Source organism: Bactrocera dorsalis, chromosome 3, assembly GCF_023373825.1.
Source record: "Bactrocera dorsalis isolate Fly_Bdor chromosome 3, ASM2337382v1, whole genome shotgun sequence".
Classification (NCBI taxonomy): domain Eukaryota; kingdom Metazoa; phylum Arthropoda; class Insecta; order Diptera; family Tephritidae; genus Bactrocera; species Bactrocera dorsalis.
The window spans coordinates 17,187,627-17,205,344 of NC_064305.1; the positions used below are offsets into that span (position 1 = coordinate 17,187,627).

The 17,718-nt window shown below is 38.3% G+C and overlaps 1 protein-coding gene across 2 annotated transcripts in view; it reads right to left on the reverse strand.

Annotated features, from left to right (window-relative positions):
• The window catches only part of LOC105224686 (uncharacterized), a 205,781-nt gene that overhangs the window by 16,939 nt on the left and 171,124 nt on the right, over nucleotides 1–17,718 (reverse strand). For both annotated transcript variants that reach the window (XM_049452488.1, XM_011202840.4), the window contains exons 4-5: nucleotides 7,596–9,912; nucleotides 6,949–7,528 (exon numbers count right to left, since the gene is read on the reverse strand). In XM_049452488.1, coding sequence (XP_049308445.1) covers nucleotides 6,949–7,528; nucleotides 7,596–9,912 — 2,897 coding nt within the window. The remainder of the gene's footprint in view (nucleotides 1–6,948; nucleotides 7,529–7,595; nucleotides 9,913–17,718) is intronic.

The window sequence follows — 17,718 nt, forward strand, 5'->3', positions numbered from 1 at the left end:
TTTTTGACAGTAGGTATGAGTACATCTTTGTCACTTGGTTTTACAGACGTTATATTTGTGTGTTTGTAGGTATGTACGAGACCAATTTGGTTGCGTTGGCTTTTTGCAGTTCAATAGCCGCAGTCCGAAGACTTTGGCCTACTCTGTGGGCGTTTGGGCATAATACTCGTATTACAGCAACGCATATCGGCTATATGCTACTTATATATACATATATATTGTTTGTCTGTAAATATGTAAGTATATTCTTAACACTTCACGCCAACTTAGCAGTTTTTATTTAAATTGATTTTTTACGGATTCACCTATGTGGAGTACACTGTATTTCGGCGAATCGAAACGGCAACTCACTTCCAGTTACTTATTTCGCATTTGCTTTTATTGTTGTTACAAATGTATATATAATCGATACCACGCATTATTGATATTTTACATAAAGTTATATTGTGAAAAAGGAAGAGAAAAATGTTGAGTGTTTGTGGAGGCTGCGGCTGAGGCTTGTACAAAGAAATGTTTTGTGTATTTGATTTTTTTTGGTGGATCTGTTGATTCTTGTTTTGCTTTTTCATCTTATCATATAGCAATTTCGCATTCTAAATTCAACTAAGTGTAGACTTATGGCAATTTAATTATGTTGGTCGGGAATTCTCCCACGCTTTTTCATTTCTTATGTTGGCTATATGTCATCTGTTCGCACGGCTTCAAAAAGACGCGTGAAAAATGTGTTTCAAGGCGTCAAAGTGCCGTCAAGAGAATTTAAGAGCTTTGATCTTTTATATATGTATTTCAGTATTTCAGTATTGTCGTTTTGTCATTCAATTTAGCAGGTGAAGAGTGTGGGATATTAGCATATAACCGAAAGTCTTCAAGGATGCTTTTCAGTACTACCAGAGCTCAATAATGAAAAGTAACATTTTTTTGCAGAGAGAGAAGGTCCTTTATTCGACAATCGTTACATGTAACCATACCCATCTAGTCTTCCACAGAAAAGTGGTGAGCTTCGAGAAAGTACTTCTTCCGTTTTTTTCCAAATCATTTTTTAACCTTTTTGTCAACTTTATTCAAGTTTGAGCTTAATGAAATCTAGGCCGCAAATTTCGGAGGAAAATATGTTAAGTGTTCTTGATCATACGAAAAATGAGCTGTCATCCGATTAGAAATTGAGAATTATATTCTCTGTATATCTCAGTATTCACTTTTGCCTGTTCAGCTTATCCTTCCGTACAGTTAGTTAAATTGACTTGCTGGCGCTGGAGATAATAGAATTCGGAGTTAGACTAAGTTTGAAGACGGAACTTTGAAACTTATCGTGTAGCTTTTTTTACTACTACAGTTTCGGTAACGATTTTCCATTCCTGATTCACAGAGAGCAGAGGTGAGAGATCTCGGAACTAATCGAAGGTTCGAAGACCGCACTTTCAAACTCATCGAGAGGTGTAAGAGGTTTCGGAGTTAGACTAGGTTGGAAGACCGAACTTTCAAACTCATTCTGCAGTTTTATTTGCTACTATGGTTTCGGTCAGAGTTTGCATAGAGAGACGAAGTAAGAGGTTTCGAAACTAATCGAAGATCGAAAGAAAGGATCTGATACTGCTGATTCATAGAGAGCCGAAGTAGGAGATTTCGTAGTTAGACTAGCTTTGAAGACCGAACGTTGAACTCATGGTGTAGCCTTATTTACTACCACAGCTTCGGTTAGGATCTCCTCTTCTTTATTCACAGAAAAACGAGGTAAAAGGTTTCGAAACTAATCGAAGGTTCGGAGATCGTACTTTCGAACTTATCGTGTAACTTTATTTACTACTACAGACTCGGTTAGAATATCTTATTGCTGAGAGATGAGGTAAGAGGTTTCGAAACTAATCAAAGGTTCGAAGACCGAACTTTCAATCTCATCCTATAACTATTACAGAGTCGGTTTCCTATTTCCGGGTTCACTGAGGGCCGAAAATTGCAAATAACTCAAGAAGTTTTGCTACTCAGCGGTCAAGGAGTAAGTTTTGGGGTTCCGAGTTTTTGGAAGAGTATAGATTCGGATTCAGCTAAATGCGTGAATCCTAAAACTTGCAATAACAGTATATGAGACTTCCACAACTCGACGTGGTACAAATCGGGGTCAAAAATTTCAAAATCCAACTTCAATAAAAATCAAATTGCTTCGGAATCTACGATGACGCCACTGCTTCAATCATTTGCTTGCATGACTACCGCACAACGCTTTTACATACCATGGTCCAAGCGTACGGACAAGTATTTACATACAGTGGCTCCAAGCCAAAGTCGGACACCGTAGAAAAAAATGTTCCTTCCTAAAAATATTTGAACCAAAGCAGTTAGAAAAAAAAGTAAACTATTTTTTCAATTACTTATTTATTTCAGTTCCAAAATATAAAAACAAAACATATAAATTAATTCAGTATTATAAAATATTCTGCTAAAACATCAAATAAGAGCACATTCAATGCACAAGCCAAACTCGGACAGTGGCAACTATTCTCTAAATAAATGCAACTCTGTCGAAGAATTGCAACCAACTTCAAGTAGAGTGTTTGGCTGACTAACGGGAATTCCCTGATAGTTTTTTTAATATATATATAATTGGAATTTCGATTTGTGATTTGAAAATGTCTAGGTAAAGCGGCCAAACCAGTATTGAATTGAGAAAGTTGGTTATTAAGCATTCCAACGATGGAAAATTCGTGCGTGAAATTTCTGAAATTGTTGACAGAAGTCGTTCTACTGTCCACGATATAATTAAGCGCTTCAAAACCAACAAACAAGTGGAAAACAAGCTTAAAGCTGCACACAACAAGATTTTTACCGATGCAGATAAGCGATACCTGTTGCGAAAGGTTAAAGATAATCCTTTCCTTAGCGCACCAAAGTTAGCTGTTATAGCTGAAAATGAGTTGGGGAAGAAATCTAGTGCATCTACTATTATGTAGAAATGTACTTCATGAAGGTGATCTAAATGGTAGAAAGGCCCGACAAAAGCCGTTGATCAGCAAACGAAATCAGACCATCCGATTAAAATTTGCAAAAGAACATGAAAATAAGGATTTTTCGTTCTGGAAAAATGTTGTGTTTACTGACGAAAGTAAATTTAATGTTTTTGGCTCCGATGGAAAACCATATGTTTGGCGGAAACCAAATAAGGAGCTGCAACTGCGCAATCTGAGACCAACTGTTAAACATGGTGGCGGATCGGTAATGGTTTGGGGTTCATTTTCGGCTTCTGGACCACGGTCCTTGCATTTTATTGAAGGAATAATGAATCAGAATGACTATCTTAACATTTTAAGAGAAAATTTACCAAAAAGTCTTGAAAAATTGGATCTCAGTGATAATTGGTATTTCTATCAAGAAAATGATCCAAAGCACAAGGCCTACAAAGTGCGTTCTTGGTTACTTTATAATTGCCCCCATGTTCTGGAAACGCCACCGCAAAGTCCAGATATTAATCCGATCGAGAATTTATGGGACTATCTTAACACAAAAATTCGACAGCATTCCGTATCAAGCAAAAATGATTTGAAATCTATCTTATAACAAGAATGGGAAAAAATCGAAACTAGTTTTTGCGAAAAATTAGTTAAATCAGTGCCTAACCGGCTCAAAATGGTTACTAAAAATAAAGGTCTTCATACAAAATATTAGTTTTTAAAATATATACCGCAATTTCAGAAAACTTGTTGACTGTCCGAGTTTGGCTTGTGCATTGAATTTGCTCTTATTTGATGTTTCAGTAGAATATTTTATAATACTGAATTAATTTATATGTTTTGTTTTTATATTTTGAAACTGAAATAAATAAGTAATTGAAAAAATATTTTACTTTTTTTTCTAACTGCTTTGGTTCAAATATTTTTAGGAAAGAACATTTTTCTCTACGGTGTCCGACTTTGGCTTGGAGCCACTGTATATGCAACTCTGCATAACAGTTATACACTTCTTATTGATCAAAACTATAAAAAAACTGAATCAACTGCTTGCGTAAGAGTGGTGTCTTTGTTAGTTATGAGTGTACGGTAATAGTTGTGCCACAATAAGCTGACCGCAACGACCTTTCCCAAACAATTCATGGCTCACAACGAGCGCCTACTTAGCGCACAGCTAACTGTATTTAAATGTCGAAGCCCTTAACTAGACATAAGAAAAAATGCACACAAACGTCAAAGTAAAACAAAATCAGTGAGAAGAAGAAGCAACAGCAGCAATAGTGGCGGAAAACTGAAGTGGAAATGATGATGCTTTGCTTTGAATTGTTGCGCGCGCACTGGTGCTGGTTAGTTAGTTGTAGGTGCGACATGCAACATGCGGCATGCAGCGTCACCTTCCTACAACCGCACAATCATCATGCCGCACCGCATTGCAACACGTTACCAGATAGCAATTTGCATGCCACTTTATAACAGGCAGCGGCTGCGGCTGCGGAAGTGCGATAGGCGGCAGGCGGTGCATAGCAAAAGTCTGACATACAACACAATGAAATGAAGCCGCGGTGTGTCGCAAGTAGCGCCTCACATCAAGTGCTGTCGGTCACCGCACTACGGAGGCGGTCGGCCAAACCGATGTGATGTGCGTCCAGAGCGCCAACACGCCATGAGGAAGCAATTTGCCGCCAGTTCATGCCTACCTTATGCTTACATACAGTGGTGGGTATTATTGTGAGTAAGTGTAGTTGAGAAGAGGGATTGCTCACAACGAATAATGTAGAAAAATTTAGAAAGGATGGAAGCTTCCGTTTGGTTGGACTTTTATTCATAAGGCAATAAAGTGAGCGCTTTAGGATTTACAGACGAAATCTTTTTGATTCTCAAAAAATTTTACTATCTCAATCCTTCTGATTATTTTTTAGTATCGAGACGGAACTTTCCTTTTTAGTACCAATATTCTCGATTTCATTCCTTACAATCTAGACCACTGCATGGTGGAATCTTCACCTGACAGTACCTACAGCACTAACACCTGCGAGGTATTTGTGAGCGAGGCAGAGACGGTGGAGAAGAGGTGCAGTGAGCTTCTTCACGGATGTATCGAAATTAAGAGGGAGGGTTCGACGGAGAATCTTCTTTCGGGAGTTTTCCATAAACTTTAGCTCTAGTCTACTAGACCACTACAGTGTCGTTCGTGCGGATGTGAACTTCTTCACGGATGCATCGAAGTAGGAGAGTAGGAGGAGGAGTGTTATTTCGAGAGCTTTTCATAGACTCTAGTTTCAGTATACAAGACCACTGTAGCGCTGTTTTGAGCGGATGTGGCTGCCAGTAAGGTAGCGGTACCTATACGACTTCGAAGTGCAGCCTCATTCAGAAAGGTGTGCATTCTATCGGATAGCCGAGCGGCTTTGAGATCGCTGACTGTGCTTTCGAAACTAGTGAACTTCAAGTTTTCTAGGGTTTACCCCAAGTCAATCGATCGTCCTCTTGCGATCTTACGCTGGTTCTATGGACCTCCAGAGAACTTGTCTGGTTTTAGTCCGACATTTTTCTGGCCTAAATTGAACTGCAAGAGGTCCTCCGAACTACTCTAACAAAGTCAAGTCTTGCGCTTGATCTATGGACCTGCAGTGAACTTAGCAGGCGTTGGTTCGAGATCCTTCTGGGCCAAAGTGGACCGTAAGAGGTCCTCCGAACTACTTAAGCAAAGTCAATTTCGCCGCTATTGTAGATGCTATGACTGAACACTGTCCTATGGGTATGTTTCTTTGCCAAAACTGTATGGAATCACCTTAACACCTTCTCTTCTTTTGCCCGGCTTTTGGTAAACTGGGATGGAAATATCTCGGTAGACATATATATGTTCCTTTGGAGAATCTAGCAAAGTGGCTGGGATTGGTATTAAGCGACTTAATAAATTTGTTTAATGCTCCAAGCGCTTGGATGATCTATGAGGTATTTGGTAAATATGAGTTAGATTCATAGCCTAACCTAGTCTAGGACGATTTAATCTACTGCTCAAAGTTTAAAAATTATGAGTAAAAAGCTCGTAGCCAAATTTCGTTTATCTTGGAACCATCATTAGTACTCGACGCAGTATCCGCTAGTGTAAGCAGAGGAAGAGTCCACTCCTTTGGAAAGACCAGGCAGAGAAAAACCTGGCTACACTTGGAGTCTCCAATGGACGCCAAACAACGAAAGAGAAGAACGATTGGCGCGCTTTTGAAAACTCGGGTGTAAGCGCGAAAGCGGTGTCTACGCCGATAAAGAAGAAGAAGGTAAAACTTGTACTCAAGCCTCTTCCAATATTAGTTGTATCGTCCCCTTTAGGTTTAACGAAGCAATGTGAGCCAAAAATATGTTCACATTTATTGACCGCCACTGTATTTGCACCAAAATATTCATGTTTACCATACTTGTAGCCGTCCGTCTATTGTCTGGCATACATATTCATGTTGCATGTCTATGATGCTCGCCAACAGCAAGAGCAGACGAAGCGTAGCTGTCGAAGAAGCGATAGCTGTTACGTCATTCAAAATACTTGAATTGCTTGAATAGTTTTAAAAGTAAACTTCATTGCGAGTATTACGCAAGTTACAGGAATCAACACATTGACACTTGCGCAGGCAGACATGCGAGCGCCCAAGTGTGCGTGTGGCAAGAAGACATTTTCATTGAATAGACTAGATAAAAAAAATGGCCAAACAATAGAATTCAGCGCACGCAGACAGGCTTTGTATTGAGCGGTACTGTCGTTGTTTTTTTCAATGTAACCAGACATGACAGTGCCGCAGCAGCAAGGGTTAATATGTCGGCGCTGTAAAAAGTTCCCAAGCGGTCCATTGAATTAAAGATCAATACGATAATAATTACGAACTTCGCATATTGGCGCGGACACTGAACTTTCCGCCACCACACTGAATTTGAACCGTTACAATCGGCGTTTGTAAATGATTTTCTAATTAGACATACACGATTTTCTCATCAACTCAATGCGTTTGCTACTCACCTTTGGTTCGCGCAACGCGTCGTCGTGCAGCATTGCTGCTAACGCTGCCGAGCCGGCACTTCCGCGATGCTCACTGTAACGCGAACGCATCTCCTCCTCCTTCACCATGTAACGTGGGCGCTCCTTCTCGCCACCACTGCTGTCTTTGTCTTTGGCTGTACCCGTTCGTGTGGTCGGCACGCTGCTGCTGGTGGCGGTACTGCTGTTGCCGCGCGCTTGTCGGTCACCATCCTTCTTGCCCGACTTGCCACCTTCACTGCCGCTGCCGCTACCACCACCGCCGCCACTGCCGCCGGTGAAGAGTTGCTTCACCTTCTCGAAACCGCCGAGCTTTTTGTTGCGTTTTAGCGTCTCCGTGCCGGCCGTCTGTGACTGTTGATCCTTGCGTCGCAGCGTACTCGTTGCAGCGGGATATTTGTCTAAGTGTGGATCGTAATGTGAGCCATCATCGATGGAACGTTCACGGTAGACATAACTATCTCGACGCCGTGCGACATGCAACTGCTCGATGTGTCGACGCTCCTTACGCAGGAAAGCCTCACAGGCTTTTATGTCGTCGGCAATGGTGCGTTTGCGCCATCTGCGTGCAAAATGAATATAATAATAGTCGCACAGTATCAATCAAAAATATTTCTAAGCAAACTTACCTGGATGTAACCTCGCCATTGAAGGATTCCTTGCGGAAGTCATTCTCAATACCGGAGTCTCCCTTGTCGAAGCTGCGCTGTTGCAGCTTGTCACGCTTCAAACTGCTGCCATGCCAATCCTGTGTGTGTGCCGTGCTCATTTCGTAACGTTTCATGTTTTCCGGCGAGGAGCGATATTGATCTGTGCTTGTTAATTGTGAGTCCAAGCTCTTCGGCTCATAGTCCTGCAGTTGCTGACGTTCCATAGAGCCGTCCATGCGTTCACGGTGACGTGTCTCGCGTACATGTGGTTTTCCATCGGCATCCAAGTGTGTTTCCCGTTCATAAACTTCTTTTACACCGCCACGTCCATCGTCATAGTATTTTGTATGCTTATAACGAGACGTTTTCTCCATTAATGGTGTTGTAACCGGCACCGTTGTTGGTGCGATGATATCCAGATGTGAGCGTTCCGGTGAATATTTATTTAATATTTCCGAAGTTTCCATTTTATGGAAGCGTGGTTCATATGACTCTCTCTCGCGTTCGGGACTGAGGTAGCGCTGATACGCGGACTGCCCGCGTATTTCTCTATTACGTTCTGGTGATGCGCCTGTATCACGTTGATAGTCATTGCGTTCGAAGCGTTCCGGTGATGCTTCCACATCACGGTGGTAGCCATTACGTTCCAATGTCGTCGGCTCACCGAAACGTCGCGTTAGTATGCGCGACTCAAGACGTGCACGTCGATATCCAATATCATTCATAGGTTCATCACGTGTCGGCGATTGATAGCCACGCGTGTCATAGTCATTTTCGATCGTCGGCGTAATACTACGTATGACCGGTACAATTGGTGGCTCAGCGGGCGATTTACTGCTGCGCGATTGTGTCAACCCAGTAGACTCGTCTTCGTAGTATTTTCGTGTTTCAATGCCCAAACCTTCGTCCTCATCGCTCAAATTGCGTGGACTGAGCTGTTGCCATGGCGATGGAGAGTGTGAGTTTGTGATGCGTATAGTAGTGGAACCTACTTGTCCGTTGGGTGATCCATATGTGCCTGGCGAACCACGTGTCGTCGATTGTTCAATAATAATGCGACTGCCATTACCGTTTCCGATACGGCCGTTATGCGTATTGTAGTTGTAGGCATTCTTAAGGTTGTTTTGACTAGTAGTGAAGTCAGTGCGGTCGACTGACTGGCGGCCCAGCGTCTTTGTGGGTGTTTGTAGCTCGCGTTCCGGCGAGCGCATATCACGTATATCACGTGCCGGTGAACGATATTCACGCAAGGGTGTACGCAATTCCCTGTTCGGCGAGTGTATGTACTCGCGGCGATAGCGATTCTCATCTTCATTATGATCCAACTGCGCATACATAATGCCTTCATTGGGGCGTATATATGAGAAGGCCGGACCGGAAAGCGGTGGCGGTGGTGAGAAACGTTCCATAGACAAACGTTTCGCTAAGCCATTTACGGTGACACCTTTGGTAAGCGGCAACTTTTGTGCCGGCAACTGTGAACTGTGCATATTGTCTTGTGATTTGGATTGTAAGCTTAGTATTTTATCGCGTATCGCGTGTGATATATGGCCTTTGCCCAAAATATTATCGTCCTCTTCAGCTTGTCTGCGACTGCGTTCGAGCAGCTCACTCAGTCCACTCTCATGCTTTTCTCGCTCAGTTATAGCCTCCGATTTACGACGCTCTCTATTGAATTGCTCCGCAAAATAGTCCTCCTTCTGAGCGTTCTCAATTATGGGACTCAGTGGTGTGTTGATAAGTTGTTGCTTACTAGAGCTGTTCAGTGTCTGCAGCCCACCTTGTGCAGCAGCGTTAGATTTGGGTTCCTTCAAAGATTTCTTGTATTTACGCTCTTCCTTATTGTAAGAGCCAACATCACTCTTGCTACGTACTAAACGTCGACCGCCGCTGTCTTCGAAACGCGGATCACGGTCCACCTGATTGACATTCGTGTCGCTGCGACGACTGAAGATATTGAAAATTGATGGGCGCTTCGCGTTCTTTTTGGCAGCTGCGTCACTTACGCTGCGCGACACTGGCTTAGCGGGCGACTTCTTTTTGCGTGTGGGTAATGAGTGGAACTTCTTTGGGTTCGGATCACCACTACGTTTTGTACGTACCTTAAATGTGGGTATATTATCGCCGTTCTCGGCTTTGCTCTTATGACGTTCGGCTTGTGCGAGTACCAAAGCGGCTTCTTTGCGTATGCTCTCTTCGGAGAGGTCTGCGGGCAGCTGGTGGTACGATGGTATGGTCTTTTGTGGTGGTTGTAAATTAGTTGTTTCGTAATTCGTTAGTTCGTTTGGATGTTTTCCTGTAATTGAAAAGAAGTGAGAGAAATATTAGTACTCATTTGCTTAGTCATAAAGTGAGAGGATTTGTTATGATCATTTGAGACTTTAAAGTTGTAGAATATCTAGAGATCAATAATTAATAAACGGCTTAAATATACCGATCGAAAAAAACAAGTTGGTAACACTGTCCAAGAGTCACTAATAGTTTAAGAGGCCTCTAATTCTACCTTGCCTAATGGAGTGAAGAAACCTCCACTTTTTACTTTACAACTTTACTTTAGCGAACTTAAGGTTGGCCAAGGATTGACGATCAGAAAGGTTTTGCTCTGTTATTCTTTTAAATTTTCAGGCAATGATCTAGATGAGATGAGATGTTTCCCTTCGGCCAAACTTCGAATAAGGATTAGTTTTATAAACAATTGGACCGTATAAAGAAAGAAAAGAATTGTATTCTACTAGGACAACGCTAGGCCATATATCGATATTGACTCTCCACAAGCTCCAGAAACTTGATTTTTGGAGGAGTAACAGCAAAAAGGAAACGTCAGAAACTCTTTAAAGTACAGTGAAAACTCTATTAAATTGACGTTCTATTAAGCGGACATCTCCATTAATCAGACAAAGAACAATGTGTTTAACGTAGGTATCTGCTGACGGCATCCCGACCCCACGGCGTTCAACGAGCATAGCGAATCAAATCAATGCGCTGATCAGCGCTTTGAAAATGATAGTTATTTTCAGTACCAATTGGCAGTGTGGAAGGGACAGACTAACCAAATTGGTAGTGTTTGAGGTCTATCTAAACCTCTGCTGTACTTTGGGTCCGGTACCCGATTAGAATGCAACTCCACATTCAACTGACAAAGTGTCAATTCTTCCTGCATTCAGGTTTTAACCACAACTACCACAATTTTTCCGAAGGGACGGTTCGCATGAGGAGGTTGGAGCGAACTCCAAGGGCTCATGCTCCCCGTCATACAAGAATTAAGTCTGCGCTCAGACCTTGTAGCCGAAATTACTACCAATTAAGTTTCCACACTGATCTGGACTAGTGATCAGGGGTTGGACCCCATACGCACATTCCACGCACACACTTTTCACACAAGAAGCTAACCCTAGTACCTAGTTAAATGCCTTCGCCGCCAATTCACGCGCAAACGACCCTAACTGTTACGCATGTCGACTAGTGGTGATCACCTCGTTAATCGGACAGAAAGACTGTTCTCGACAATGACCGCTTTTGGGAGATTTCTCTGCAAATAATTAGCATGGAGACCTCAGCCGTATTAGCCTTGTCCATCTCTTTCTGTATATACGCGCAGTAGTCTCTCAGTTTATGAGATATCAATCTGAAATCTGGCACGGAATTTAGTGAAACGGAACGACCGAAATATGACATGGAATACTTCAATCTCCAGACATATTGTTCTGATCGGACTATTATGTGGTATAGCTGTCATACGAACTGACGGATGAATATCAAGTACTTGTCTTGGCAAAATTTTAATTTGACAAGATATCTTCACAAAAGTTCCGCTTCGATTCTGGCCTTGCGTGCCATTCGCCAGTTACAAGTAGAAATGTTCGAACAAGTCATCAAAAATTGGACTCAACGGTTGGAGCATCTGAGACCTAGCCGCGGCCAACATTTGAAAGAATGTTCTTTCGAATGATAATAAACATTCCCCATATTAAATTTGAAGTTTTTGTGTTTTTTATTTAAAAAAGGTTGGATCCTCATAATGGATTACCCAAGGCAACGCTACAATCGCCGTAGAAATCGTCCAGATCGGACTACTCTTGGATATACTTGTCATACAAACTGTGCCATCAAAATTAAGACAAAGTTCTTTATATACCCTTTTAAGCTATAAGAAATGCACCTGTGAAAGGTATTATAGTATCGTAGTTTTTTTTCTTTGTATGAAGCGTCAACATGCCTTTTCGGCACATAAGCAACCTGTGATTTCCTGTCGCTGTTGACAGGCGAAGTTCGGTTTCGCGGGATGCGCTGTTGGTTGATTCTCTAAAAGTGTTATAAGCCGCGTCTAAGGTGGTTATTTATATTGGATTAATTATTGTGAGACGAAATTGAAAGGAGCTTATTTTGAAGAGGATAGGAATGATTTATAGCATTCTATACTATACTCAAAAACTCTTTATAAAATTTAGAAAATAAATCCAAACTCACAAAACTGTCACTGTTTATAGAATTGAATTATAGTTTTATTGTATTTAAAAATGAACAAAGAAAATCCAGTTCACGTACAGGCTAGTCATTTGTTTTTGATATAAGACAAAATTTCGAAGCCACATTTACAGATTTTTTTTGACATTTTAACACTTTTGCGCAAAACAAGTAAATTACTTGCAATTAATGTTTTTTAATTTAACAAATGAAGGAAATTAACTGCGCAAATTCATATCGTACAATATAAATATATATGTACTTATGTATGTATATATGGTATATACATAAATATGTTTTAAATCTAATTAAGATTAAATTTCAGGAAATAAAATATTGCACTTAATTGAATAATACTTGAAAATAAGTTAAGTAACGAGCAAATATATACACGTACATGTAAACATATATATTATACTCCATATATACATATGTATATGTATGTATAAACAATTAATTTGCGTTGGCACATAACAAGTGGACGTAGCGACATTTACGCCGAAACATGAGCAAAAAGCGCGTAAAAAAGCTGAAGATTATACGAAATTAAGGCAGCAAGCGAGAGCAACACACCGAAAATCGTCGTGCACGATTTCAAGGTTAAAAGGTGTCGGCATGAGGCTTGAACGACTACAAGTGAGGAAGCTCGTAAATAAAGGTAACAAAAACGAAGAAAATATAAAAACAAAAATAAAAAACAAATATATAAAAAAATTATACAAAAAAAAATGACAAAAATTAAAAGAAAATTAAAAAAAAAAAAATTGAAAAATATTGAAAAAAATTAAAAAAAAAAATATTTAAAAAAAAAAAAAATCATAAAAATTAAAAAAATACAAAAACACATATAATACTATACTATATACATATTACAAAATTAAATATGAATAAATGCAAAAAAATTAAAAAAAAATAAATTTAAAAAAAACTTAAAAAAATACAAAAACACTATAAAAAATTACAAAAACAAATATAAATAATACTCTCCTTAGCAACTTTGTTGCGAGAGTATAAAAAGAATTAGCTCGTAAATAAAGGTAACAAGTTTATAAAATGACAAAAAATTATAAAAAAAATAAAAAAAAAATTGAAAAAAAAAATACAAAAACACGTATAGTGCTATACTATATACTACAAAATTAAATATAAAAAAATTAAAAAAAAAAACAAAAAAAAATATTAAAAAAAAAAAATCACATGCACTAAAATATAAAAGAATTAGTTTGTAAATAAAGGTAACAAAACCAAGTTTATTAAGCTTAATTACAGAAAATTATAAAACAAGAAACAAATATTACAAAAAAAATATACAAAAATGTAAAAAGAGTAAAAAAAAATTTAAAAAGTTTTAAAAACTAAAAATATAAAATTAAATATAGAAAAAAATACAAAAACTTGTTTAAAAATTACAAAATCAAACATATAAAAAATTACAAAAAAAAATATTAAAAAAAATATTAAAAAAAATTAAAAAAAAAAAAACAAATATAAAAGAATTAGCTCGTAAATAAAGGTAGCAGCAAAGGCAACAAAAACGAATAAAATATACCGAAAATTACAAAAACAAATATACAAAAAATTTACACAAAAAACATACATACACACATAAAAAAGTTAAAAATTTTGGATAATAAAAAAATTAGAAAATATGTAAAAAATACAAAAACACGAATAAAAATACAGAAACAAATATAAAAACATTAAAAAAATCAAAATAAAAAAATTAAAAAAAAAAACCCTACAAAATTATTATACATAAAAAAAAATTATAAAAAAAAAACAAAAAAACAAAAAGAAAAACAAAAAAGTTACAAATAAAAACTATAGTTAATATAAAACAAACATGATTTCAAGCGGTCACAGTTGGCGGCAAGTCTCACCGACACTGGCGTCTTGTCTGCTAATAAAATTGTAGCGCATTTTCCATGGCATTATTCATAATAAACATAAAATCCGGAATAACCGTGTAAATTTGTATTAAAAATAATAAAAAAAAACAACAAAAACAGCAATAATAGCAATAACAGCAATAACAATAACAATAATCGCGTTTAAATTAAATTATAACAATGAACTAAGGCAGCAAATTAGCCAAGTTGTAGATTCTGCGCCGCGATTAGCAGCGAAGTGCCCTCGAGTTTTGGCGAAGATCAAACAAAACAACACGGAAAATTTAAGATTAATAATACGAAGTAACAATGCGTTGTCGAGTATTTTAATATATTTACTGTTAATACAATAAAATTATTATATAAGTAATAAGTAATAATAATATAACCAGCAAGTTCAAATAGATGATGATTCATGTAGTTATTCATAAGTAATACCCGTCTCTGTACAGTTGTGGTCCAAATAATGGAATGGCGCTAAATTTGACAATCTTTCAAACATAAAATTCTATTCAGATAATTTGTTTTATTGCGCGTTGGTGGAGATCTATACTCAGGTTTTTAGTTGAGGATCCAAAGACAAAAATTCTTTGTCTGATTGGTTTGCTTCGAAAAACGAACATTTCTATTGACATGTTACCCATAAAATGACAGAAAAGCGATCCAAATGTAATAAAACCAATGGTCAATACTTTGAATATTGTTTTTTACTTTCACATTCCAAATTTCGATTTAATTTTCACAAAATTCGTCTAGGATGCATTCAAAATCGATGAATCTTACTTGAATAAATATTCTTCCCATAACCATAAACGTCTAAAGGTGCATCTTCACAGGTCGACGAACCGTTTTGAGATTACCACAAATTCATTAAGTTGGTTGATATCAATCTCAGACACTTCGGTAGGTTCTTCAAGTGTGTGTTTACTGGGATATTCCAATTTCAGTTCGACAGAATATTCAATTGCACCGGCTGTGAACCATTTGGACAGTATACAGTCAGAACACCTATAATTGTAGTGAAATTGACTTTGCTAAGAACCAGTAGTTAGGAGGACCTCTTACGGTTCACTCTGGGCTAGCAGAATCTCGCAGTCGTACAAGCGCTTGCTGACCTTACTGGAGCTCCAAAGATCCAACACCAGAACACAAGAAGATATCGGAAAACTCGACTCGCTTCCAATCAGATGAAATGTGGGAAAAAGGGTCCTCCATAGCAAGCTCATCTGATTTTCAATGCCCGTTCAAGTGTAATATGAAAGAAGCTTGAAGCTATTGCTAATGAGGTTACGTACTCCTTGACTAGTTTTGAGCGCACACTTAGCGAGCTCAAAGAAAGTATAGCTGGTCGGCAATCGGAGTAAATGAACAGCTCTCTGAAGACTGGAGCGCTTTGGAGCGGTACATCTACTACTGCCTTGATGACCTCTCATTGGAAAACGCTACAGTGGTCTGATAGTCTTTAACTAGATTTAATGGAGAGCTTCAGAGATAATAGAGACTCCACTAACTCTTTCCCGTTTAACTTTGACCCACTTGTTGGAAAGGTCACTGCATCAACTCTCCCACGGCTTCGCTCCGCCCACAAATCTCTGTGTCAGGTGGGTGAGCAGATAAGGAACCTCCAGGAAAAGGGGTGGGGAATTTCTGTGTATCCCTGCCCGGAGCCCTGAATATACCTAGCCTCCCTAAGTCTAAAGCAGCCTTCGCTAACAAGCACTTACAGCGCTTACTGCCATTATTGGGGTTATTCTTAGTGCACCCGAGATGCTGATGTGGACCGCTGTTTAACCACGTTACAGGTGCTTAGCTAGTGTGTATTTTTCCGAACAGCCTCCGCCAGACAACGGCTGCATAAACTATTATTAGCTTAACTACGGTCTCTTGAAGCCATAATATCACTTTATTGCTCCTTTATAACAGAATAAGGCGACCGATTCCTCACTCAGTACTCGATGTTTGGTTACCATAAGTGGTTCTTGTCAAGGATAAGCCTTGCCGTATATGTATATACTTACATATAAATAAAATGAAAGTGAGTTATACTGTATCTTAAAACTAGATTAGGGTCGAAAAGTTTATTTGTTGATATATTACGTGTGCTTCCTGTAGACTTTAGTTCACGATAATGGACCAACAAACAGCGTGACTTAAAGCAATGGGCATTCATAGGAATTATATGGCAAGCCACCTTAGCATTATTTTGGACCAACCGGTATCTCCGAATTTTTGGTTCTTCCTAAATGGCTGCGGATATATTATTTTGGCCAAAGACTGTCATATCTACCTAACACCTTCTCCTCTCAGCTCTGCTGAAGAATCATCCATCTAACCTAACATTCTCATCACATGCACTACGTGTTAGGAGAGCTGAAGAGAAAGCCTATGAATCATATTCTTAAACACATGAGCAGTTTCCTTCAGTTTTTTATATTTTTTTTACGGTTTATCGGTTTTAACTGGTTTGTAAGAACAAAAAACGAAGAAAATTTTTTTTGAATTAATTAGCAATAAGCTAAGATTGTAGCATTAATTAAGAAAAAGTGCCGAAGCAGCTGAGGACAGTAGCTGTGTGGCGTGCGTTGAGGCCCTAACACAACTTCAAGTTCAAGAAGAGCTCAACTCAATCAATATGTTTCTAGGTATGGTTCGAAATTTTATAATTTTCTTTCATCTAACCCTAGAGCTAATTAGAAAAAGAATAAAAACCAATGTAATAATATATTATTTCTGGATTATTTACATTTAGAGGTCAAGGTGTGGTGGAAAAAAAAATTTGTAAGTAATTACTTTCCTTTCTGTCCTTGGCGTATGATGTTGCTGTTGTCGAGAATAGATAATGCAGACTCTCAATAGATTTCAAAATAATTCTCCATTTTCTTAAAATAATTTTTTTTAACCCACATTGCCCTCTTAAAACAAAAGAATAGTAAGCAGGAAAGCAAGCTTTTCTGTTGTCTCAAAAACAAAAACAAAAATTTTTCGCTCATTGTTTAATAGGTCTCTATATAAATAGGCTTTTAATTTTTCACTTTTCGTCACTTGCTTTTATTTTCGCTGAGATCGAGTTCAGTAATTACGAGTGCGTGTGCGCGTGTGTTTGCTGCTGAAATATGGTAATTAAGGTTTCCTCTTCTTTCTTTACCTTTGTAGTGTTTGTAAGTGTGTGTTTGTGAGATCATTAGCGTTGAGTTGTTTGGTTCGTCGATTTTTCACTTTTTGCGAGTGTAAATTTCGGCACATCAACAATTTCTGATAATTAATTATCGCGTAGCCCAAAATGTATAACACGTGTTTTAAACTTTTTGTCATATACTCATATGCCTACAACTATGTATTGGTATTGATAATGATGTTTACATTCGGACTTGTAATGACGAATAATACCATTATTGAAAGAGATGTTGATATTGCCAATATTTTCAATAATATTTTTAGTATTTGTTGTGGTATTTACAAATATAATGTACGCAATGTTGTAGTTGTTTGTATTATAGTAATGTGCTGTAATTATTGGTATTTTTGTTGGGTTTCATAGTTGTATACGTATCTGTATTAAGTTGGATATTCGCAATGGTAATGGTGCAGGTAATCATGTTAGTAATGTTTAAAGAGACTCGTTGTTACCGAAATTGCTGATATTGTACAACTATTAGTATTGGTATTGGTAATGTGTTGGTACTGATATTGGTATTTCTATTGTTGTTCTTCATTGTATTATAGTAATGTGCAGTAATTATTATGGAATT